The sequence below is a fragment of the Dasypus novemcinctus genome, chromosome 20 (genome assembly GCF_030445035.2).
Source record: "Dasypus novemcinctus isolate mDasNov1 chromosome 20, mDasNov1.1.hap2, whole genome shotgun sequence".
In the NCBI taxonomy this organism is placed as follows: Eukaryota; Metazoa; Chordata; class Mammalia; order Cingulata; family Dasypodidae; genus Dasypus; species Dasypus novemcinctus.
In genome coordinates, this window is record NC_080692.1 from 42,985,209 (window position 1) to 43,009,744 (window position 24,536).

General features: G+C 41.0%; 1 protein-coding gene across 1 annotated transcript in view; it reads right to left on the reverse strand.

The window, feature by feature from the left end:
* Nucleotides 1-24,536, reverse strand: part of RECQL (RecQ like helicase) — a 45,638-nt gene that overhangs the window by 13,259 nt on the left and 7,843 nt on the right. Inside the window, exons 3-12 of the mRNA XM_058282871.2 lie at nt 23,617-23,811; nt 21,043-21,222; nt 17,394-17,500; nt 12,334-12,532; nt 6,565-6,731; nt 5,707-5,788; nt 4,489-4,637; nt 4,282-4,399; nt 3,644-3,782; nt 1,928-2,019 (exon numbers count right to left, since the gene is read on the reverse strand). Of these exons, the coding sequence (XP_058138854.1) occupies nt 1,928-2,019; nt 3,644-3,782; nt 4,282-4,399; nt 4,489-4,637; nt 5,707-5,788; nt 6,565-6,731; nt 12,334-12,532; nt 17,394-17,500; nt 21,043-21,222; nt 23,617-23,811 (1,428 nt within the window). The remainder of the gene's footprint in view (nt 1-1,927; nt 2,020-3,643; nt 3,783-4,281; nt 4,400-4,488; nt 4,638-5,706; nt 5,789-6,564; nt 6,732-12,333; nt 12,533-17,393; nt 17,501-21,042; nt 21,223-23,616; nt 23,812-24,536) is intronic.

The window sequence follows — 24,536 nt, forward strand, 5'->3', positions numbered from 1 at the left end:
TTCTCACATCTATGACCATTCGGCTTTTGATAAGACTGCTAAATCCACTCAATTGGGAAAGAATAGCCTCTTCAACAAATGGTGCTGGAAAAACTGGATTTCCATGTACAAAAAATGAAAAAAGAAAGGAAAGAGGGCCCCTGCCTCACACCATATGCAGTAATGAACTCAAAATGGATCAAAGACCTCAGTATAAGAAAATGTAGGGAAGCATCTTCAGGACCTTGTGTTAAACAATGGTTTCTTGGACTTTACACCAAAGCACAAGCAACAAAAGAAAGGTAAATGGGACCTCATCTAAATGAAAAACTTTTGTACCTCAGAGGACTTTATAATGAAAGTAAAAAGACAACCTACACAATGGGAGAAAATACTTGGAAACCACATATCTAATAAAGGATTAATATCAAGTATAAAGAAATCCTCAACTCAACAAAAAGGAACAACCCAATTCAAAAATGGACAAAAAACCTGAGCAGACTTCTCTCCAAAGGAGAAATGCAAATGCCAGAAAGCAGATGAAAAGATGCTCAACATCATTAGCCATCAGGGAAATGCAAATCAAAAAAAAAACCCATGATATACCATTTCACACACATTAGAATGGCTGCAGTTTAAAAAAAAGAGAAAAAGGAAAATTATCAAATGTTGGAAAGGATGCAGAGAAAAAGGAACATTAATTCACTGCTGGTGGCAATGTAATATGGTGTAGTTGCTGTGGAAGACAGTTTGGCTATCCCTCAGAATATATTCTTTTGGTATATACCCAAAAGGATTGAAAGCAGGGGCTCAACAGATATTTGCACACCAATGTTCAAAGTGGCATTATGCACAATTGCCAAAAGATGAAAGCAACTCAAATGTTCATCAACCGATTAATGGAAAAATAAAACATGGTATATAAATACAGTGGAATATTATTCAGCTTTAAAAATGAATCAAGTCCTGATACATGCTACAACATGGATGAACCTTGAAGACAACATGTGTGAAATAAGCCAGACACAAGAGGGCAAATATTCTATGACCTCACTGATTTGAAACAATGAGAATAAGGAAACAGAGTCAGAATCTAGAATATAGGATACCAGGGGCTGGTGTGGGGATAAGTCTTCAAAGATACAGGGTTCCTATTTAGAAGGATGGAACTATTTTGGTAGTGGACGGTGGTGATGGTAGCACATTATAAATGCAATTAACAGCTCTGAGATATATATATCTGAATATGATTGAAAAGGGAAATGTTACATTATATAAATGGTAACAGAATAAAAAAAATTTTTTTAAATCTACTACACAAGCAGTGGACCCTAAGTTAAACCATGAACTTTAATTAATAGTACACTTTAAAAATGTTCTATCACTAAATGTAACAAATGTTCCACACCAGTGCAAAGTATTGATGGTAGGGTAGTATAGGGAAATTCTGTATTTTATGCATGATTGTTCTGTAGACCCACAACTTCTCTTAAAAAAAAAAAAACGGTTTCAAAAAAAAATACAGCATCAAGACAGTGTTAAGTTAGTGTCTTATGAATAGTTACAGGATCAAAAATAATTCACTATAATATCTATATTTTGCACTAAATTTTTCATCCCAATCTATGGCTATAAAATATTAGGGATTATCACAAGGTTACTCTCGGCTTAAATAAATAGCATTTCTATTCAGAAGAATTTTTAAAATTTCCTTCATTTCTTAAAAATTTCATATACCCTCAGTATAGCTATATAAAATATGTATACACATTTATGTCTTTTCCCTTTATTCATCTTTAGTTCAAAACTGTTTTTCTTTTTTAAACTGGAAAATTCTACTCATACATTAATCTTTTAAATCCCTTCTGGAGTCTAGATATACTTACTTCATGTAGTCCTAGCTGTATATATTTGCTTATAAAGGTATTTTAAAAAACAGTGAACTCACAAATGTCTTTACAGCAATTATCACACATTTTGTTACATGCTTCTAAGTTCCACACTTCATCAAAATGTTGAGCTATCAATACACGGCGACATCTGAAAACACAGAGAACATAATTATTAAATGATCTAATAAGGTTTTGAAAATACCCATTTCAAAATACAAGGTTTTATTAGTTTCCTATTGTCCTAATAAATTACCACAAACTTGGTGGCTTGAAATAACGCACACATATTATCTCTAAGTCCAGCATAGGTCTCACTGGATTAATGTCAAGGTGCATCCTTAGGGCTGCATTTCTTCGGGAAGCTTTAAGGGAGAATGTTTCCTTCTTTTTCCTGCTTCTGGAGGCTGCCTGCATCGTGGGGCTGAAGTCCCCCTTCTGCCTTCACAGAGTGGCAGGCTGAGTCCTTCTACATCACATCACTCAAACTTCTACTTCTGCCTCCCTCTTCCACTTTCAAGGACCTTTGTGCTTTCATTGGGACCACTGGATAATCCTGCATATGTCCCCTCTTAGGGTCAGCTGATGTACAACCTTAATTTCCCTCTGCCATGTAAGGTAGCATACTCACAGGCTCCCGGGATCAGGGCGTGACTATTACTCAACAAGATGGCTGGATTTCAATTCCAGCTTCACTATTTTATAACTACCAAGAGAATCTTCTTGATAGCAAAGAAGTTTCTCTATTTCCCAGGACAAATATATGAGTCTAAATAAAAAATTATGCTTCATGGAGGTCTACTGGAATTTAAGTAATTTTTTTTAGGAAGTACCAGGGATTGAACACAGGACCCTGTACATGGGAAGCAGGTACTCAACCACTGAGTTACACCCACTCCTCAAGAAAATTTTGGTTTTCCCACATCCTTAACTAGATTATTGTAGCATCTATAGCAGGGGTTCTTAACAAGGGGTCTGTGAGCTTGAACTGAAATTCAAAATAACATTATTCTTGTGGGACATACTGCTACAGGTGTGATCTATTTATTAAATAATACACAGTATAGTGTGGACTTGCAAGGGGTCTGTGGTTTTCACCTGACTGGCAACGGGACCCGTGGAGCAAAAATGTTAAGAACCCCTGATTTATAGGAAAGAAATATCATATACTGCCACTGTCCAGCTACTGTTTATGATTTCACCATTTTTCAGCCCTTCTTATGTGATGGGCAAGAAGACTACAAAGATTACTAAGAAGCCATCAGGAAGCTTGATGATGTAATTAAAACTTCTTTCTTAAGGAGAAACTTGACCCTGCCCTCAATTATTTCATTGCTCCATCAGCTGGTAGGCAGGCACGTGTTACGTGTTACTAAGTGCAACCCTTATTATGCCTATCTTATTTATACCTTTTCAAAATTATTAAAGCATGTGGCTGTATGCTGGTGCCAGAGAGAAAAAGCCTGAACTCGCAGTCAATTTGCATCTAAACCACCAATAAAAACAGTGTTTTGGAGGATTATTTCCAAGATAGGTAGGTAGGTAAATAGATAAGATAGAGAATAGAGAGAAGCAGCATCTTTTCTTAGATTAAGGCAGACCCTGTATCCTAATGTACGGGTTCCTATTCTTCTGACATCTGCTTTTCTGGGTTTGAGCTTTGGTGTTATACCAATGTATTTACCCATGCGAGGAAGTACGCAAAGTAATGTCATACACTTTCCTATCAGTGCTTATCTTTAATTGTCAAAATATATAAAATGTATGTAGCTTACTTGCTTATGTTTTGACAGTATGACACCATCTCATAAAGCTTCTGTTGTCCCACATTTTCCATCACCACCATTGAACTTACTCTGAATATATCTCCAAAGCCATAATATAAAATACAGTCTGCTTTCACGTCATCTCGACCTGTGGTTTATGAGAAATCTTGAGACCACAGAGTTCATTTTAAAAATTCAACACATGCAAAAATAATATATGTAAAATTAGCTGGCAAAGCTTCATAGTCTAAATATACCACATCTAGAAATTTTAGACAGATGTAAAAGTTAATCTGTAACAGGTGCCCTCAGTTAAAAAAAGAAAATGAAGAAATTTACCAACAATTTAGCTTTATTAAATTAAAAAATATGGACATAAGTAACCTAGTTGTTTAATGTTTGGACTTGAAACCATTAATTAAAAATTCAAGAGGGAAAAGTAGACATCACATTTTTTTTAGCAAACATAAGAACAATTGATACATCCAATAGAACATGAGTACAATTTTCCTATATGCCAATAAGTATAAAACTACAAAAAAGCCTTCATTGCTTGTTGTAAAACTATTATCCAATTATTAATCATTTATAGTGTGTTTTCTGAAAGAGCTTTCTTAAAAATATTTCTGCATTTGAGTTCTACGTACCTGCACGTCCACTCTCTTGGTAATAATTTTCCATTGATTTGCTCATTGAATGATGAATAACAAACCTCACATCTGGCTTATCAATTCCCATACCAAACGCAACCGTTGCCACTACTACCTAAAATGTTTTAACATTTTATCTATTAATTAAGTCGTTTAAATATTTTCAAAGGTAAATTAGGCTTCTAGTGAAGATTTATACTTCACCTGGATTTCGTTGGCTGACCATTTTCTATGAACCATGGTCTTATCTTCTGGTTCCATGTTGGCATGGTAGGCCCCTGCACGAATGCCCAACTTCTGTAAACTAACTGTAACTTGCTCAGAGTCTTTCTGAGAAAAACAATATATGATCCCTGCAGTAAAATAGGGCCAGTTGTCAGTTCTATATGGTACATTTCTGGAAGTTAATTTTCAGTACACACATTTTCAACACATACACGCTGATTAACATACTGTACAGAGGAGGAGGAAAAGAACTGTGAAAAAGTCCAAGGGCCTGGGCATATTGATTTTGTTACAGAATTCAACATTTGACCACCAGCTTGCTCTAAAGCAGAAATGAGCCTTTTAACCTTTAGTTTGGGTTCCCATTACCTCTTTTCTCTCTCCAACTTTATCTCCCACTACATAGTATTTCTCAAACTGATGTCCCACAGCTCCATAAGGTGTTAACAAGTATGCTGTGAAAAAAGTTGTATGTGCAAATGAGTTTGGGAAACTGCAGTAAACAAGTTAAACAGGTTTCTCTTTACTAGCAGGGCTGCTCAGAACTTATAGTATGTAAAAAACCCTGTAAAATCTGGAAGAGGAATAAATAGCTGCAGCCTTTCTCAAACTTAGTTGACCCTGGAGCCCTTTTTACTCAGGGTACCCACTAGTATCTCCTGAAAATCTACAGAACAGTTTTGAAAGCAGACTTTTTTTCACACAGATGTTTTCTTTCAGATGCAACTTCTCTATTCGTTAATCCTGGAAATATGTTAACATACTCTCGACTCTATGCTTAACCCATCCAATATGTACTATTTAATTATCACCTTTTAAAATATAGTACCTTATTGTAAGGGACTATATTTTATATCTCTTTCAAATTTCAATTCAGTGCCCTCTATCTTATAAACAATGGGTACTTACCAAATACGTTTTCCCAATAATTCACATTGTCACCAGGTCCATTATTTAAAGCAATTAAGTATAAAGAAGGAAATCTCTAATTCTTATAATCTGTGACATAGGCAAATATTACATCCAATTCTAATCTCGCCAAAAAATTAATTTTATCACATTTTCAAGTATCTTCTGCCATGCACTAATATTTTTCAGTGTTAGTCATTTATCAGTAATACATATCAGTGAAATATAAGTTACTACTTTTTGAGAGTTATCTGTAAGTCTTCAAAGATGGCTTGTTTTCTATATTACCTGATTGCCCTTTGTATCTCCCATTAATGAGCTTTACAATATCTTCAATAAAATCTTCTGTGTTTGAGGGCTTCTGCCGAACCTAAAAAAAACAGCCAAAATTTAAAACATAAATGAATGAGTGCCATCCAAGTAGCCATTTACTGACAATTTTCCAGGTGCTGTTCCTTTATGAGCACAGTGTTTTCATCTATTTACTCTTTTGTACACCTCATATCATTCACCCCTGCCACCTCAGATTCATTTTGATCCTTATTTTTAATTTATCAGAGATCAGGAGGCACAGGATAAGTGAATAACTTGTAAAGATTTTTTTTCTTTCCTAAAAAATATAAACTACTTTTATGAAAATACCAACCATAGCATAAATAACTATTCAAGGAAAAACCTCAGGAAAATATTAAATCTATTCTTTAAAAGATGAGAAAGAAAAAACAGCTGTAAGGTTATTTAGCTTTCAAGTTTATGTATCAAGTAAAAATCTAAACAGAGAATATTAGCAAATCTTTAATAGCATATTAATATTTCTATTATTTAGTAATCAATTTCAATAAAGATGTCAGTATCCTTACTATAATTCTATACTTTCTCTCAATTCTTGCTCAAGAATGAATGTACATAAATTTATGTGACTCCTCATAGGTTTTATAAAAGATAATATCAACCAGTGTCCTCTGTTTAACTTCTAGGATTATAGGCAAAAGCACTAATTAATGAATCTGCTTAAACTTATCTTCTGATTTTAATAACTTTTACATATAGTTTAACTTTTGTTCATATAAATAAATATAATAAAAAGGTAAATTATTCTGCTGACATCATTCACAAAAGTAATAAATTGACATAAAAGTTATATACCTCATAATAAAGATTTGGCCGATTAAAAGAAGCTGTAAAAGTAAAACAGTTTTCAACACACAAAATTTTCTGAGCATCCTTCAAAACATGATCTGTTGCAGTTGCAGTCAGCCCAATTAGGGATGCATTAGGGAACTGCCGCTTTAAGATACCAAGGGCCTTATAATCTGGAGGAAAAAAAAAACACAAAGTGGCTCTCTTTCCATCTTCAAGGTAGAGAGTAAATTATACTTTTTAACACTGCATAGATAATCAGGGATTACTGTGATTCTACTCCACAGCTATATACAGAATTTGCAGGTGCCTCCTAGCCTCTTTTGAGTAGGCAGGCTTTATGATTCTTTCAACTAGCTCTTCAGAAACCCTGCTCTTGACTGTAAGAGGAACTCCCTGTTGAAGAGGGAAGTACCTAAATGTTCCATCAAGCTGACTTGGTCCATACCTGCTGGACAATGGAATCGAGAGAAGTGGGAGTAGCTACACGACTGACAAGATAAAAGAGGCCATCAGCCTATACCCATTGATGAGAGAGAAAAGAGGCCATCGGCCAGTACCCAGTGACGAGAGAGAAAAGAGGCAATCAGCTGGTACCCAGTGACGAGAGGAAAAAGAGGCCATCGGCTGGTACCCAGTGATGAGAGGAAAAAGAGGCCATCGGCTGGTACCCAGTGACGAGAGGAAAAAGAGGCCATCGGCTGGTACCCAGTGACGAGAGGAAAAAGAGGCCATAGGCTGGTACCCAGTGACGAGAGGAAAAAGAGGCCATTGGCCGGTACCCAGTGACAAGAGAGAAGAGGCTGGCGACTGGTGTCCTTCCACCACCCAGTACCACCCAAGAGGCTCAAGTTCAGACAGAAAAGGCCTGAGAAGGGGATCTTCTTATATATCCTTTTTCAGGGAAACCATCCTGAGCTCAAATTGGTCAGAAACATCTAAACCACTAAATATTGCCCTTCAGCTCTCCTAAGTACCTTGGAGGAAACTGAAAAAGAAATGTAAAAGAAATTGCTAAATGCTAAGGCAGAGGACTGCAATGAAACAGGGAAACAAGGAACCACCTGAGCGGCTGTTAAGGTTTCAAGGCAGAAAGAGCACTTGACTTGGGCCTTGAAGGGTGAACAGAAGTTCCCTAGAAAGGCAGAAGAAAACATCAGGCAGGGCAAAGAGCACATGCACGGCAGCTACACTGGCATGAAAGCACTGAGCACGCTCAGATAACGGAAAGCAGTTCAGGGGCCCAAATCAAGGGTATTATGCTGGGTGATTCGGTCATCAACCCCACTGTGCTGGGACCTCGATTTCCAGAATCCTCTTCCTTGTATGGTTCTGAGTTAAGGCTGGTCAAAAAGAACCATCTGTGCAGGATTTGGGAGGCAGAAGTGAAGCTGCTGCCCTTCCGCTCTCAGGGAGGCTAACGGGCACAGGCAGTCCTGCTCGGCCTGGCTCTTCTTCACTCCTCCCAGTGGCAGGGCTTGCGGGTCAGCGGTGCGCCACGCCCACCGCCAGACGCAGCAGCAAATTCACCACGGTGAGGGCTCCTCAGAGGAAACAGCTCACCATACACCTGTCCATGAGCTTCCCCTCTGGAGTCCCACTTTGGCAGGGGGATAGGCCACAGGCAGCTTTCCCTACAAGCCCCGGCATGTCCTCCTGCATCAGGGCTTCAGGACTCGTCAGTGATTTTTTGTGTTCCTCCACCTTCCACTGCAGGCTGTCAATTCCCCAGCTCTTCCCATCATTATGTAAGAGACACTTCCTGTGAGAAATCCCTTCTCCCATAATATTCATAGTGGCGCTGCGTCCCTGACCGAACCTGAACTGCTACTGTTCCATCGAGCGGTAGAGTAAGGCAGGTGTTAAGTCAGACTATGAACAGTGCAGGATGCTGAGCCCAGGGAGCCAGGACTTAATCCTACAGGCAAGGAGGAGTTAGCAAGGAATAGACAAAGCCAGCAAATGGCTTTATGTTTCAGGTCATCCTTTGGTGGCAGAGCAATGGACAGGCTGAAACAGGTATAAGACTGAAGAGGGACCTGGTAGAAGATGCAGTGAAACACCAGAAAACTAATGGAGAACATGAAATGAGGCACAACGCTGAGAACAGATGAGAAAGAAAAGACTGAAGCGCAATATGTGACCTAGAATCTCACAGGTACAAAGGACCACTGGGATATGGGGCGGAAGGGAGGAAAGAATCCAAGATTCATCCATTCATTCAACAGGTATATGTCGAGCACTTTTTTATTAGGTGCCAGGCATGTCTCTTGACACTGGAGATAAGTGGTGAAGACGACAAAGTTGCTATGCCGACAGCTACCATTCAAGCCAAGGAACCAGACAACACAAGGAGTAAACCAATAAATATGGTACTTGAGAGTGGTAAGTGCTCACCATAACCCCAGTGTAACTGGAACATAACAAGGAGTGAGCAAGGTTAGAAATTAGATGGAGATGAGGAGGGGCCAAATCACGTATGGCCTTATAGGGCCCAGTTTAGCAAAGCAGTAACACGATTTGATTTATATTTAGAAAAGATCACTTTGGTTGTGATAAGAATGAACTATAAATGTTAAGACTGCAATCGGTGAAGAAGATGTAGCTCAACAGATAGAGCATCCGCCTACCATATGGGAGTTCCAGGGTTCAAACCCAGGGCCTCCCGACCCATGTGGTGAGCTGGCCCATGCGCAGTGCTGCCACACGCAAGGAGTGCCATGCCACACAGGGGTAGGACAAAGGCAGGAAGATGTGCCAGCTATGAAGTTGTTTTCTCTCAGCTCCAACTCCCCGCTCCACACTCGGCTTTGAGGTGCTGGAATAGGAACTCGGCCCACTCAATTCCAGCTTCGCCGGGTGGAAGGGAGGAGGAGGGCCTTGCTCCGAGCATCACCCCAGCATGGCTGCTTCAGCCTGGGGCAGAACTGCCTTTCCGTAGCAGCGGCTGAACCCAGATGGCGGGTTTTCCAAACTTTGGAGAACCAGCTTCATTGCAGGCACACTTCACTTCCACCTCTACCAAGAGATGCCAGTTCCTGGTTTCTGAGTTTTCTGAGGTCTGAGCTTCAGCTCCACAGGACTCTGCCTCTAAATCTCTAAGTCTTACTCATTCCAACCTTTTCTTCTGTTGCTCCAGTCCTAGGGATGGTAGTTACCACCTCTGGCCTCTCCCTCTGTAACACTCCAATTTTCTCTTTACTTGTTCAGTTCTCTAGCTAACCACTTTTGACTTAGTTTAACAACTCCTCATATTAGATTCTCTCTGTTCGAACACCTGCTATGGGTTCCAACTCCTAACTGACCCCCAGCTGATACAGATGCCTGCTCAAATTTTGACTCAAGCAAATGTGTGGGTGGCAGAATGATTTTCTAAGACAGGGAAGAGAGATCAAGAAATTGCCTGGGGAGAAAAGGAGAAGGAAGGGGAAAAGAATGAAAACGGAAGTAAAACTCAAAAGTTCTTGGTCTTGATGTCTAGAACAACTGGGACAATAGTGACTCCCAGCTGCAGAAAAGAGCACTTCTTTGGGGGAATTTCATTTTTATCATGTTAATTTATACAGGTATTTCCAACAAAGTTTAGGAAAATGGTAATTATATGTGGGTAACGTAAGTCTTGGCAATGCAGAAGCAATGGTGATCCTAACTAGTCAGACGACTCAGGCTGAGAAGATGGGACAAGGGCCCCAAGTTCTGCCTCGGGGCACCAGGCACCAGCTGGGGAGCAGCCTGGTCAGCAGAGGGGGGTCCTGAGCACGAAGGGGCACACACCCTGCTGACGGTACTTCCAAAGGGCAGATGCCACTCTTTGGGACCCAAACTGACTACTGGAGAAGTAGAAAGAAAGGCAGACTGGGATCAGGACCCCAGGGAACAGCAAGAGTTAAGGCACAGGGGGAACAGGCAAAGGGACGCGGATGGAAAGGCGGGCGCGGGGCAGGGCGGGCACAGTAGGAAATGTGCTGAGGCGCAGTGGGAAAAGGAACGAGACGAGACCACTGCACTAAGATGCTGAGAGGGGGTGGTTGACCTCTGTCCACTGGAGAGGTGGGGGCAGAAGCACACCGGAGTGTGGGGATGGCAGAGCAGGGAGATCCTGGAATGACTCCCTCTACCGAAACAGCTGCTGGGCTGGCAGGAACTGTCTGATTCAACTACTCTGGAACTCGGGGGTCCGGGGAGACACTGTGCAGCACCAGGGAGGAGCGGGAGGAAGGCGCCGGTCAATAGAGAAGATGTTATTAGTGAAGGTGTGGGCCAGCTGAACGGGCGGCCGTCCCCTGGGCTGCTGGCATCCTTTCTAAGCAGAGCAAACTCAGACCTAGTCAGAGAAGGCCATGGGCGGGGAGGACGTCAGCGGGAACCTGGAGGAGAGCAGAGAGCGCGTCATGTGACAGCCGAGTCCAGAACCCCAACCCTGCCAGCAGCCAGCACCAGAGGCTTTCAGATCTGGGGGAGAAATCGAGCCTTGTTGATGTCTTGATTTTGGACTCCCTATAGCCTCAAAACTGTGAGCCAATAAATCACCACTGTTTAAGCTAAAAGGGAGAGGGGGGCCGGGGAGGAAGAAGTGTGTGCAATTCAATGAGTTCAGAAAGGGACAAAAGTGAGAAATGGACATGGTGAGTTTTGAAGTTTGATGGTGAAGAGAAAACATGAAGGGGTGGAAAGAGTGAGAGGGTGTTTTAATTTGTTTTTGTTTTTAGGGAGGGGATAAAAGAGATTGAAGATGCAGGAATGAGGAGCTTGACTGAGCAACGTCTTAAGAAGGCAAGAGGGAAGTGGCTATGGCTCAATCAACTGAGCTCCTGTTTACCATATGGAGAACCCAGATTCGATCCCCGGGACCTCCTGGTAAAAAAAGGGAAAGAGGCATCCCAGATCTGTGCGGAGGCCCACAAAAAAGACGATGACACAACTAGACAGGAAAAAAAAAAAGAAGGCAGGAAAGGATAGAATGGCAGTATTATAGTTCCCATTAAAAAAAAAAAAAACTTTTTTTTTTTGCCTTGGGGAAAAAGTAAAATAGCCTGGCACAGTGCCCAAAGCAGACAGAGAAAATGGCCAGGCAAGCCAGGGAGAATAAATATAAGAGAAGAAAGCAGCGATCGAACAGAGGACAGAGAAAGGAGTACTGCAGGGAAGGGACCTGCGCTATGGACAATCAGGAGGGACTGAAAGAGGGACCAGGGGGTCCGTCTAAGTGTGAAAAGCCAGTTCAGAGGGAAGAGGGTGCGGTCAGGGGGCAGGATGTTGGAACTGAAGAGTCCTTGTAACCTGCTTCAGGGATGACTAGAAAATGAGGTTGGTAGAGTGAAGGAAAGGGTCCCTGAAATATCGCATAGAACTTGAACACTGAGAAGTTGGGTGTGGCTGCTGACGTGGATGCTGAAGAGACGCAGGATGACAACTAAAGAAGAAAAGTTTGAACAGATGCAAATTCCTCAACCAATGTACAGAACCTGGAGGTTAGTAAATGCCACTGGCAAAGAAAGAAGAGTATAACACTACACATAAACGCATATTTCCAAAGATAAAGGCAATTAGGCCGAATCTGTTCCAACACCTGGCATGGTTTCTATCTCCCAACTGACCCTGGCTTTACTCCCCGTGGCAGGGAGGAAAGAGAGGAAAGATTTGGCCTCTTGAGCCTTCTCTTATTAAGGCAAAAGAGAGTGAGTAATAAGTACTTAAGAGAACACATTTAACGGATGCGAAGCTGAGTGTGCAAGCAGTTCCTGCCATCGCGCTTTCTGGATGACACGTACATACCAGGTCTGAAATCATGCCCCCACTGACTGCAGCAGTGGACTTCATCCACAGCAATCCGAGTGAACAGCCCTGCTTCATAGGCCTTCTCCAGTCTCGACATAAACATTTTGCTTTTTGCAATTTTCTCAGGAGTCACATAAATTAGTTTTACCTTGGAGTTTTTGTTTACCATTTCAGCATGAACCCATTTCACATGCTCCTATTAAAAGAAAAAACAAACATGACAGTAGAACTAAGCCAGCAAACTCCAACACTAAGTAGTAAATAAAGACAAGAGCCTTCGGTAATTCTAGCAGCAGATGTTTAGTTCATTACAAATCATTAAAATCAAAACCATGCCTCCATACTAAACTTCATGGCAGCTGAGTAAATAGCATTTAGTTATTTACTTACACCCAAATTATTGATGACACAAGAATAGTCTCACTTTACAATAAAAAGAACAAAAAAATGAATGGGAAAAGAAGCTGCAATACAGAGCACCTATTCTATGAAGGCATAATTCTAAACTGTTCATAATAAATACTAAAATGTGAACTGAAAGCAATAGCTATGATTATAAAGGTGGGTTTAATTAATTATAACATTATAATCATTTCATGGATCCATAAACAAAATCTATTCCTGATTAGCTACTCTAACAGGTTATCAAATCCACTTATCTCTTTATATAAATATAAAGTCATGGAGCTTTATAAAGTATCTTATTCCTTAAATTAAGATTTTGGCAAAAAATAAATCATAAAAGGTAACAGTTATTATATTTTTAGTGCTCTGACATTATTTTAAAGAACAGTACATTGCATGCCATTTTTTTCTCCTAACCTAACTGAAATCAAAAAGTATAAAAAAAAAAATCATGAGGGAAGTGTATGTAACTCAAGCAATTGGGCACCTGCCTACCACATGGGAGGCCCTGGGTTCAGTTTCTAGTGCCTCCTAAAGAAGATGAGCAAGATAGCGAGCTGACGCAATAGGCTGGCACAGCAAGCTGACATGACTAAATGATCCAACAAGATGAAGCAACAAGATGACACAACAAAGAAGCACAACAAGGAAACACAACAAGCAGAGAACAGAGGTGGCGCAAGCCAGTGAGCACCCACCTCCCACACAGGAGGTCCAGGGTTTAGTTCCCCGTGCCTCCTAAAAGAGAAGACGAGCACACAACAGACAGACGAAGAAAGCAGACAGCAATCGCAAACAAGGGAGGGGGAGAAATAAGTAAATAAAATAAATCTTTAAAATAAAAAGAAACAATGGCAAATTAAAAAAAAAAAAGGTGAACGGGATAGAAATATACAGTCAAAATTGCTCTCATCATTCCACCCAAGAGGTAGTTCACTAAATCCTATAGATATTCCTAATTTTGTTAAGAGACTAAAATGTATTAAACATTCATACTGGTCCTAAATGTCCCCAAAACATTAGGCCATTTCCTCAAAAACGAGCAACTGCAACAAAATGCTAGAACCTCTGGCAAAATAACTGGAGAACCAAAGTTTTTAACTTTTGTTTTTTTAAAACATCAAAGTTGAAGTCATATCCTATGAACTATTAGTGAAAGTTACCAGGAAACGAGTCTTGACTTATCCCCTATCTCTCCAGGCTTTAGAAATGATAAAGCATGAACCTGTAATTATCTGCAACTTCTAAGTTACTTCCTATTACTATTACTTTTTCATTTTTAAGAATACAGTATTAGAAGGGCAAGAAGTTCTCAAAAGATTAATTCTGTTGAATGAGAGAACAGTTAAAGTATAATGACATAAAACAAAAAAATTAAAAGGAACCAGGGTTTCTTGGAGAAAAGGCTAATTTAATGTTTGAGCAGGAAATGTACTAAATCAGCACAAAATATCTTGTTGGAAAAGAAAGCAAGGAAACTAAAAAATGCTATCTGATCAAGTAAAAAAGATTCGGGAGCCAACCTGAAGAGGTTCTCCAGCCAAAAGAACGGACTACTTCAGCATACAAAAAAAAATTCTGATGGATTAAAATACGTTAGATATGTTAAGAATTTATAAGTTTATAATTATACTTGAAAAAAACAAAAGAACTTACTGACTACCTTTGGAGAATGGTTCTGGAAAACCAACTCCTTCTGAAAAATGGTAAAGAAGGAAAAAGAAACAAGCATTTTTATCCTGTAGTTGATGTGGAAAAAGTTCTTCATAGAAAAAGTCTAACTAATATATGAAGAAGGAATGACAGAATTAGAAACCACCATTTTGTAACCACCTAAATAACAATGGACCTAAGGTAGGCAGCTCCATCAGTGGCTGCTAAAACCTTTAGATGAAAAGCTGACAGAGAAGGGAAACGGACATGCATGGCCCAACAAATAGAGCTTCTGCCTACCATATAGGAGGCCCAGGGTTCCATACCCAGGGCCTCCTGGCCCATGTGGTGAGCTAGCACATGCAGAGTGCCGCCGAGTGCATGGAGTGCCGCCCTGCACAGGGGTGTCCCCCGCGTAGGAATGCACCCCATGCAGGAGTGCCCCTCATGCAAGGAGTGCCCCCTGCTCAGGAAGAGCCACCCCGTGCAGGGGTGCAGCCCACTCAGGAGTGGTGCTTTCCACATGGAGAGGTAACACAGCAAGATGACACAACAGAGAAGAGACCATATATGAGGCTCAACTAACTCGGGAGCTGAGATAACACGAGAGAATGATCGCCTCTCTCCCACTCCGGAAGGATGGGTTCCTGGAGCCACCTAATGAGAATACAACAGACACAGAAGAACACCCAGCGAATGGACACAGAGAGCAGACAATGGGGGGGAAAGGGGGAAGGGGGAGAAAACATTTTTTAAATTAAAAAAATAAAAAGCTGATAGAGAATTTGATAACTGTAAATCAGGATGACATCATCTAAACCCACTGACCATAATATAACAAAAAGTCAACGAGGCATTTTATATATATACCTCTGGATGTGATGCCACAGCAAGTATATGCTTATAAGAACTCTTGCCACACACAAAAAAAAATCAAGCCCAAATATAATCTAGTTTCTGGGTCTAACTAAAAGGAAGGAGCTAAACAATATCACAAGGATGCAGTAAGGAAAATCCACAAGGTAGGAATCTACAGGACAAATGACCTGGTTTCTTCAACAAATAATTTGCAAAGAAAACCAAAAAAGATAAGGGGAAAATATGGCTTAATCGACCGAATGCAATCAATGCATGAATCTTACAATTCATGATTTTTTTTAAATAAAAATTTTAAATGATAAGACAGAATCTGAATATTATTTATTTTAAGGAATTGATAATTGTTTAGGTATGATGACATTTTGGTTATCTTTTTTTAAAAAAGTTAAGTTGGGAAGCAGATGTGACTCAAGTGATAAGGCCTCCGCCTACCATATGAGAACCCAGGTTTGATCCCTGGCACCTCCTGGTGAAAAAGAAGAGAAAGCATGCCTGCGCGGTGATCCAGTGCCCATGTGGCGAGCCAGTGCCCACGTGGTAAGCCGAGTGCCCGGATGAGTGCTCATGTGACAAGCTGAGTGCCCACGTGGTGAGCCAAGTGCCTGCCATGAGTGTCTGCCTGGCACACGGCGAGCCAGTGCCACACAGCAAGCCAGTGCCAGCGTAAGTAAGTCACACAGCAAGATGATAACACAACAAGAGAGAGACGAAGGGGAGAGTCAAGGTGAGGTACAGCAGAGACCATGAACTGAGGTGGCGCAAGTGACAGGGAACCTCTCGCCATATCAGAGGTCCCCAGGATCAAATCCTGGTGAATCCTAGAGGAGAAAGATGACAAGAGAAGACAAAAAGAGAAATAGATATAGAAGATCACAGAGCGAATGGACACAGACAGCAAAAATAGCAGGGCAGGGGAGGAGGAGGGGAAAAAACAAAGTTAAGTTATATTTATTGAAGAATATACAATCAAAATGATATGCTATCTGGAATCTGTTTCAAATAAATAAATGAGGGAAGCGCATTTGGCTCAACTGATAAAGCATCTGCCTACTACACGGGAGGTCCAGGGTTCAAACCCCGGCCCTCCTGACCCGTGTGATGAGCTGGCCCACACATAGAGCTGATGCGCGCAAGGAGTGCCATGCCACGCAGGTTTGTCCCACATGCAGGGGAGCCCCACACACAAGGAGTGCACCCCATAAGGAAAGCCACCCTGCGCAAACAAAATGCAGCCTGCCCACACACACGGACAGCTGACACAAGATGACATAACAAAAAAGAGACACAGATTCCCAGTGCTGCTGACAAGAATACAAGTGGACACAGAAAACAGACAACAGGGGGGTGGGAAGGGGAGAGAAATAAATAAATAAATAAATAAACCAAGAGAGTAGGGAAAATGAAAACATACAGATAAAACAAGATTGGCCATGTGTAAACTGTTTTCAGTGGATAATGGGTATATGGTACTTGAATTTTCAATTATAAATGCTCAGATAAAGAATAACTCGGAAATGCTTTATTCTGCAGATAAGGATAAGATAGTCTACTCCCAAACAAAAGAAATTTCACAAGGACAGGCTATCTTCTTAGCTATTTTTTTTAATTTAATTATATTGCATAATTGGAAATTCTAGCTTACCATTTTAGAATGATAATACAAAACAGAGATCTGCATATATTCCCTGTAAAAGGCCAGAAAGTAAATGCTATGTTTTGTGGACCATACACAACTACTTAACTTTGCCATTAGAGTGGGAAAGAAGCCACTATATGTAAACCACCAACCATGGTTATGTTCCAATAAAACTTTATTTATGGGCACTGAAATTTGAATTTCATATAATTTTCATATTTCATGAAATATTATTCTTTTGATTTTTGTTTAGCCATTTAAAAATATTAAAACCATTCTTAGCACACAGACCATACAAAAATAAAATAGGCAGTAAGCAAGAAAGGGCCCATGAGTACGTAGTTTCCTGATACAAAATAGTAATAGTAGTAATAACAGAATAATTTTTACCAGTTTTATAAGCAACTCAACTGCCATTAAAGTCCCTACTTCAAGAAAGAGTTTAAATTAAAAAGAAACACAAAAGCAAGCCACAGCAGCATACCTTAGAACTAGAAGCATTTAACATGGTAGCTGAAATTCCTAATTGTTTTAAAACCATTAATTGGTCTTCCATAAGAGAGATTAATGGACAGATCACGAGTGTAAAACCTAAAAAGGAAAAACATCAAATTTAAATAGTACACCACTGCCACAAGGAATGGCCAACATTTCACTTCTTTGTCATAACTTGGGGCTCTAACCATCAATTCAGACTAATTTGCAATGCAGCTTGAGAAATATACTATTCTTAACTCATTAATCAGGGTTGTAAATAAGAATGATATCTATCTATCTATCTATCTATCTATCTATCTATTTATTTATTTATTTATTTATTTATTTCTCTCCCCTTCTCCCCACCCCGTTGTCTGTTCTCTGTGTCTCTCTGCTGTGTCTTCTTCATCCGCTTTGGTTGTTGTCAGCGGCATGGGAATCTGTGTTTCTTTTTGTTCCATCATCTTGTGCCAGCTCTCCGCATGTGTGGCGCCATTCCTGGGCAGGCTGCACTTTCTTTCGTGCTGGGTGGCTCTCCTCATAGGGCGCACTCCTTGTGCATGGGGCTCCCCTATGCAGGGGACACCCCTGCGTGGCAGGGCACTCCTTGCGCGCATCAGCGCTGAGCATGGACCAGCTCCACACGGGTCAAGGAGGCCCGGGGTTTGAACCACAGACCTCCCATGTGGTAGACCGACGCCCTAACCACTGGGCCAAGTCCGCTTCCCAAGAATGATTATACAAGGTAAGTATAAGCTAAATTAGCAAAAATAAGAGTAAACAGATATATAAAATTAGACTAAACATTTTTAACCATCAGTTTTGGTAATCTCATTAAGTAATATAAAATCAGGTCAAATACTATACAGTTACACCAGAGAAAATTATTCCAAATTTTTCCAAAGAAAACATAGCAACATGGGTAATTAAGAATGAAAGGAGGGAAGCAGACTTGGCCCAATGAATAGGGCATCCGCCTACCACATGGGAGGTCCGAGGTTCAAACCCCAGGCCTCCTTGACCCATGTGGAGCTAGCCCATGTGCAGTGTTGATGCGGGCAAGGAGTGCCATGCCACGCAGGGGTGTCCCCCATGTAGGGAGCCCAGGCGCAAGGAGTGCGCCCATAAGGAGAGCCGCCCAGTTCGAAAGAAAGTGCAGCCTGCCCAAGAATGGCACTGCACACACAGACAGCTGACACAACAAATGACGCAACAAAAAGAGACACAGATTCCCAGTGCCGCTGACAAGAATACAAGTGGACACAGAAGAACACGCAGCGAATGGACAGAGAGAGAAGACAATGGGGGGGGGGAGGCCGGGAAGGAGAGAGAAATAATTAAAAAAATAAATCTTTAAAAAAAAAAAATTATAGGTGCATGAGTATTCTTCCACTTATTGTACCAGATTAATTCATTCTGAGTAGAAATCAGTTAACAGTTTATTGTCTGCATAAAGTTCTAGTAATATACCCCCCTTTTAATAGCTGAAACTGTTCAAAATTACCAGAGCTATTTTACATTGTTAAAATCATATGACCTTACATTTCTGTAGTTTGACCCTGACAGTAACTTCTAGTGAGAGGAGAGTCATTTAAAAAACACATTCAGATTAAGATCTTCTCAGGGATTTCGCCTTCTCAATTGTTCTCTCTCCTGTATTTTGCTCTTCCCCCTTATTACTAGCATCATCTCGTTATACTTAAACCTGGTCAAATCTCTCTCATCTTTGACAAAACCTTAGACACCTCATTTATGGTTCACTCTTTTTCCCTTCATAACCATACTTTTCTAAAGAATGGCCCATGCTAGCACCACTTCCTCAATTACTACCCATTTCCAAACCACTGCTATTTGATTTCCACCCAACCATTCTGCTGAAATTGGTCTGGCCAAGGTCATAAATGAGTACCTTGCCACTAAACCCAAAGTCCTTATTTTACTTGACCTTTTGATGCCATTGGTCATTACTACTGACCAATCCCTCCTTGAAACACTTCTGTCCCCAGGCTTTTAATGACACCATACTCTCCTGATGATCCTCCCTCACTCTGGCTGTTCCTTTTCAATCTGGAAGCCCCTCTTTCTCTGTTTCTGTTCTAGGCCCTCTTCTCAAATTGCTCTGGATGATATAAATTACTCTCATGGATATTCAATGGGAATTGCCACATTGAGATTCTCTAACTCTTCTCTCTAATCCAGATCTCTCACACCAAGCTGTAGACGCCTGCATCCTCCTGGTCATGGGACAATTCTACCTGGATGTCTTACAGGCACCTGAAATTCAACATACTGAATTCATCTTCTTCCCTCTTTTCCCATTCCCAGACATGTTCTTTCTGCAGTACACTAAATTTCAGTGAACAACTTCATCATTTGCTCAAGCCAAAAATTTGGGTATCATTCTTGACTATGCCTTCTCCCTTCCCCTACATCTAATTAATACCAATTCCTATCCAATCTACCTCCTAAATATTTCTGGAATCCCTCCATCTACTGGAATTATCTTTCTCAAGCAAAAACCTGAGAAGTTACCTACCTATTTAAAACCCTCCAATGGCTTCCTGTTAATCTAAAAGAAAATTTTAAAAATGGCTCTTTCCGCATCGCTTGACACTGCATGCCATACTGAGATGCTTCAAGTTACAGAATGCACCCTAGGGGGCACGTTCTCTCTTACTCTGGTGCTCTCACACGTTGCTCTACAGCGTGACCACTCTTCCTTCCTCCCGTCCCATCTGCCTACTCATCCTTTAGCTTTCAGTTCAAATGCCACTTCCTCAAGACAGCCTTTCTTGACATCCCCTAGACCACATCACATCTTCACAGACTCTTCAATTCCATATTAAAACCTTTATCCCAAAACCCTTATTGCACCTTCTTACAAACTACTTATATTCTCTAGACCAGGGATCAGCAAACTTAGGGTTGGCTACCTATTTTTATAAATAAAGTTTTATTAGAACACAACCGCGCCCTCTGGTCTATGTATTGCCCAAGGCTGCTATTTGTTAAAAAGGCAGAGTAGAGTAAGCTATCACAGAAACCAAAGCACCACAAAGCCTAAAATAATTACTACCTGGCTCTTTAAGAAAAGTTTGCTCACTGCTGCTCTAGACCCCTGGAACTCCCCAACCAGCAGCTTCTGTAACACCAGGGAACTTGTTAGAAATTTAGAGAAGCAAAATCTTGGCTCTCATGCCTGACTTGGGTCACACACTAAACAGAAAGAATCTGCATGATAAAGGGATCCCCTAGGTAATTCATATGCAGACTAAAGTTTGAGAAAACACTGCTGGAAGCTATGAGCTCTGTGAAAAATGGACCTTGCCTATTTTGTTCACAGCCTAGCTCCACAGCTGATACTCAGGAAAGATCTAGAACTCGCATCCAGGTCTACTGACACTTTTTCCAGTTCTTCTCCTACAACCTGTTTCTTAATTATGTTTCACGAACTAGATGGAAAACATTACTCTCAAGAGTCTTTAAGGTTTCCCCTTAAGTGAATCCTTTAAACATATATTAATGCAGAGATGAATAAAACAAATATTCACTTGATATTTACATGTGTGGTTAGAAATTATTTTTTAAAACACATAAAAATTTATCAAGAAAACAGACATTTCCTCAACTAAAAATGAACCTTTATTACTACATACCATCTGCACATAATGCTGGCAACTGATAGCACAAGCTCTTCCCACCTCCTGTTGGCATAACCAGGAACACCTCCTTTCCAGCCATTGTTACATTGATCGTTTCAAGCTGAAGCGATCGGAATTTTTGCAGTTTAAAGACATTTTGCAGAACATCTTTAACCTTTCCAGACCAGGGAAAATCTAGAAAGAGAAAAATAAGCCAAAAACATTAGACCTATTGGGCTTATAAATGAAACACAAACTTGAATGGTAGCTTTTACAAGGGAAAAGAATAGTATAAACATATATAAGAGGGAAACGGACTTTGGCCCAGTGGTTAGGGCATCCGTCTACCACATGGGAGGTCCGCGGTTCAAACCCCGGGCCTCCCTGACCCGTGTGGAGCTGGCACATGCACAGTGCAGATACGCGCAAAGAGTGCCCTGCCACGCAGGGGTGTCCCCCGCGTAGGGGAGCCCCACGTGCAAGGAGTGCGCCCGTAAGGAGAGCCGCCCAGCACGAAAGAAAGTGCAGCCTGCCCAGGAATGGTGCCGCCCACACTTCCTGTGCCGCTGACGACAACAGAAGCGGACAAAGAAACAAGACGCAGCAAATAGACACAGAGAACAGACAACCGGGGGAGGGGGGAAATTAAATAAATAAATAAATCTTTAAAAAAAAAAAAAAAAAAGAGATGAGAGGTGGAGCTGGTTTCGGGAGGGCGAGTTGTCCTGGGTGGTGTTTCACGGACAATTACGGGACATTGTAGATCCCCCCAGGGCCCACTGGATGGAACGTGGGAGAGTGTGGGCTATGATGTGGATCATTGACTATGGGGTGCAGTGATGCTCAGAGATGTTCTTACCAGGTGCAATGGATGTGTCACGATGATGGGAGCAAGTGTTGCTGTGGGGGGAGTGGGGGGTGGGGGCGGTGAGGTTAAATGGGACCTATTTTTTTTTAATGTAATTTTTAAAAATAAATAAATAATTTTAAAAAAAACATATATGAGATTTTTAATACTAAAGGACCATTTAACTTTAACAATAATAACTTTGAGGTTAGTTTAAACTCACAAAACTAAGCAAAGCAAAAACAAATTAAATGACACATCATAAGAAACTGTATATTAGAAATAAAAACATTTGCCAGTTTAGAATTATCCCACACAGAGAAGTTGGTGTTTGGTGGGGTATTTGAAAAACAGTATAAATGCTGATCAGGGAATTCACAGTATCACAAAAAAAATCAAGCACTTTGAACAATTAACAATTGTCAAGAATTTTTGTTGTAAATAGCTTGTTTAAAGCAAATCACCAGGGTAAGGAACATGGCTCAACTGATAGAGCATTCATCTACCATATGGAGGGTCCAGGGTTCGATCCCCAGGGCCTCCTTGACCTGTGTGGAGCTGGCCCATGCGCAGTGCTGCCACACACAAGGAGTGCCATGCCACGCAGGGAAGTTCCCCACATATGGGAGCCCCACTTGCAAGGAGTGCACCCCGTAGGGAGAGCTGCCCAGCGTGAAAAAAGTGCAGCCTGCCCAGGAGTCATGCCACACACATGGAGAGCTGACACAGCAAGATGACACAACAAAAAAGAGACACAATTTCCCAGTGCCACAGGATAATGCAAGCAGATGCAGAAGAAAACAGAGCGAATGGACACAGCAGACCACAGTGGGTAAGGGGAGAGGAATAAATAAAACAAATCTTAAAAAAAAAAAAAAGTTAAATATTAAAAAATAAAGCAAATCACCAGAAAACAATGTCCCCCCCCCAAAAAAAACGGCAATTCTTTCTGACCCTATGTTATTCTATAATTAAAAATAAACATAATGTTTAACAAGATCTTGAACCAAGAAAGATTTGTTCACTAGGGCAGAAAAATGAACTAGATTTTAGCAAGGAGTTTAAATAATTTCTTTCTTAATATTTTTTTTTCTTTTTAGTTAACACTTAGAAACTTTAATTAAAATAAATACCTTGTTTTCCAAGCATTGATTATATTTGGAAAAAAATAATAAAGTCTGAGTAACAAAAGCTTAACTGAGAAAGATACTGAAAGTGAGTAAAGATGGGCAGCCTCCAAGTTTCCCATTGCATTTAGAGAGTATAACCTGACAGAAAGTGTGGATTCACTGTTATGGGGTAAACAGTGTCCCCCAAAGACACATTCAAGTCTTAGCCCCTGGTCCTGTGAATGAGGCCTTGCATGGAAACAAGATCTTTGAAAAGGCTCTTAATTAAGATGAGGCCACACTGGGTTAGGTGACCCCAAATCCAATACAAGTGTCCTTATAAGAAGGGAGGAACTGGGCACAGACACACACGGGAGAAGGCAGAAGCCCAAGGACTCCCAGCACCCACCAGAAGCTGGGAAGAGGCAAGGATGGGCTCTCCCCTCCAGATGTCGTCCTTCTGGCCTCCAGACCTGAGACCATTGATCTCTGCTGTGTTAAGCCACCAACTTTGTGGTACTTTGTTACAGCAACTCTGGGAAACTAAAAACCATGGAGAATAATTTAACTCTAGTTTAAAGAAGCAAGAAGGAAAGGAAAAAACAAAAAACTAGCAAAGGAAAAAAAGTAAACCTTCTTTATTCCAAGCAGCAGGTGAAGAATCACATTTGTTGCTTCCAGCACAAGAATCCTCTAGACTCTCCTTTATTTTCTTAGTTAGGACTGTTTTCTTCTGAATAAGCTCCTGTTGCCTTTCCATAAGTTCTTGAATTTGAATGTCCACTGCATGTAGCTCACTGGTTACGGAATCCAGTTCCTCAGTTAAAGCTGTGATGAGGGAAAGAAAATATAATGATAAGCTTAGAGTTATTTAAAACTTTTACGTTTTCTCATTGATTTGTAGGATATGTTCCCAATACACTAGCTACAGGCAAACTTAAAGTAGGATAGCAGAGTGGTTAAGAACATGTTTTAGAGCCACACAGACCTGGTTAAATCTCAGGTCCTCCTCTCACCTGCTTGAGTGACCTCAGGCAAGCTACTTAACTGAGCCTCAATTTCTATATCTTAAAGTGGGGTTAATACCTAACTTTCATAGTAGTATTATAAAGAATTAAGCAAGATGGGAAGCGGACTTGGCCCAGTGGTTAGGGCGTCCGTCTACCACATGGGAGGTCCACGGTTCAAACCCCGGGCCTCCTTGACCAATGTGGAGGTGGCCCATGCGCAGTGCTGATGCACGCAAGGAGTGCCCTGCCACGCAGGGGTGTCCCCACATAAGGGAGCCACACGCGCAAGGAGTGTACCCCGTAAGGAGAGCCGCCCAGCGCGAAAGAAAGTGCAGCCTGCCCAGGAATGGAGCCGCACACACAGAGAGCTGACACAACAAGATGACGCAACAAAAAGAAACACAATTCCTGTGCCACTGACAACAACAGAAGCGGACAAAGAAGAACACGCTGCAAATAGACACAGAGAACAGACAACTGGGGCGGGTGGGGGGGGGGAGGGGAGAGAAATAAATAAATAAATCTTAAAAAAAAAAAAGCAAC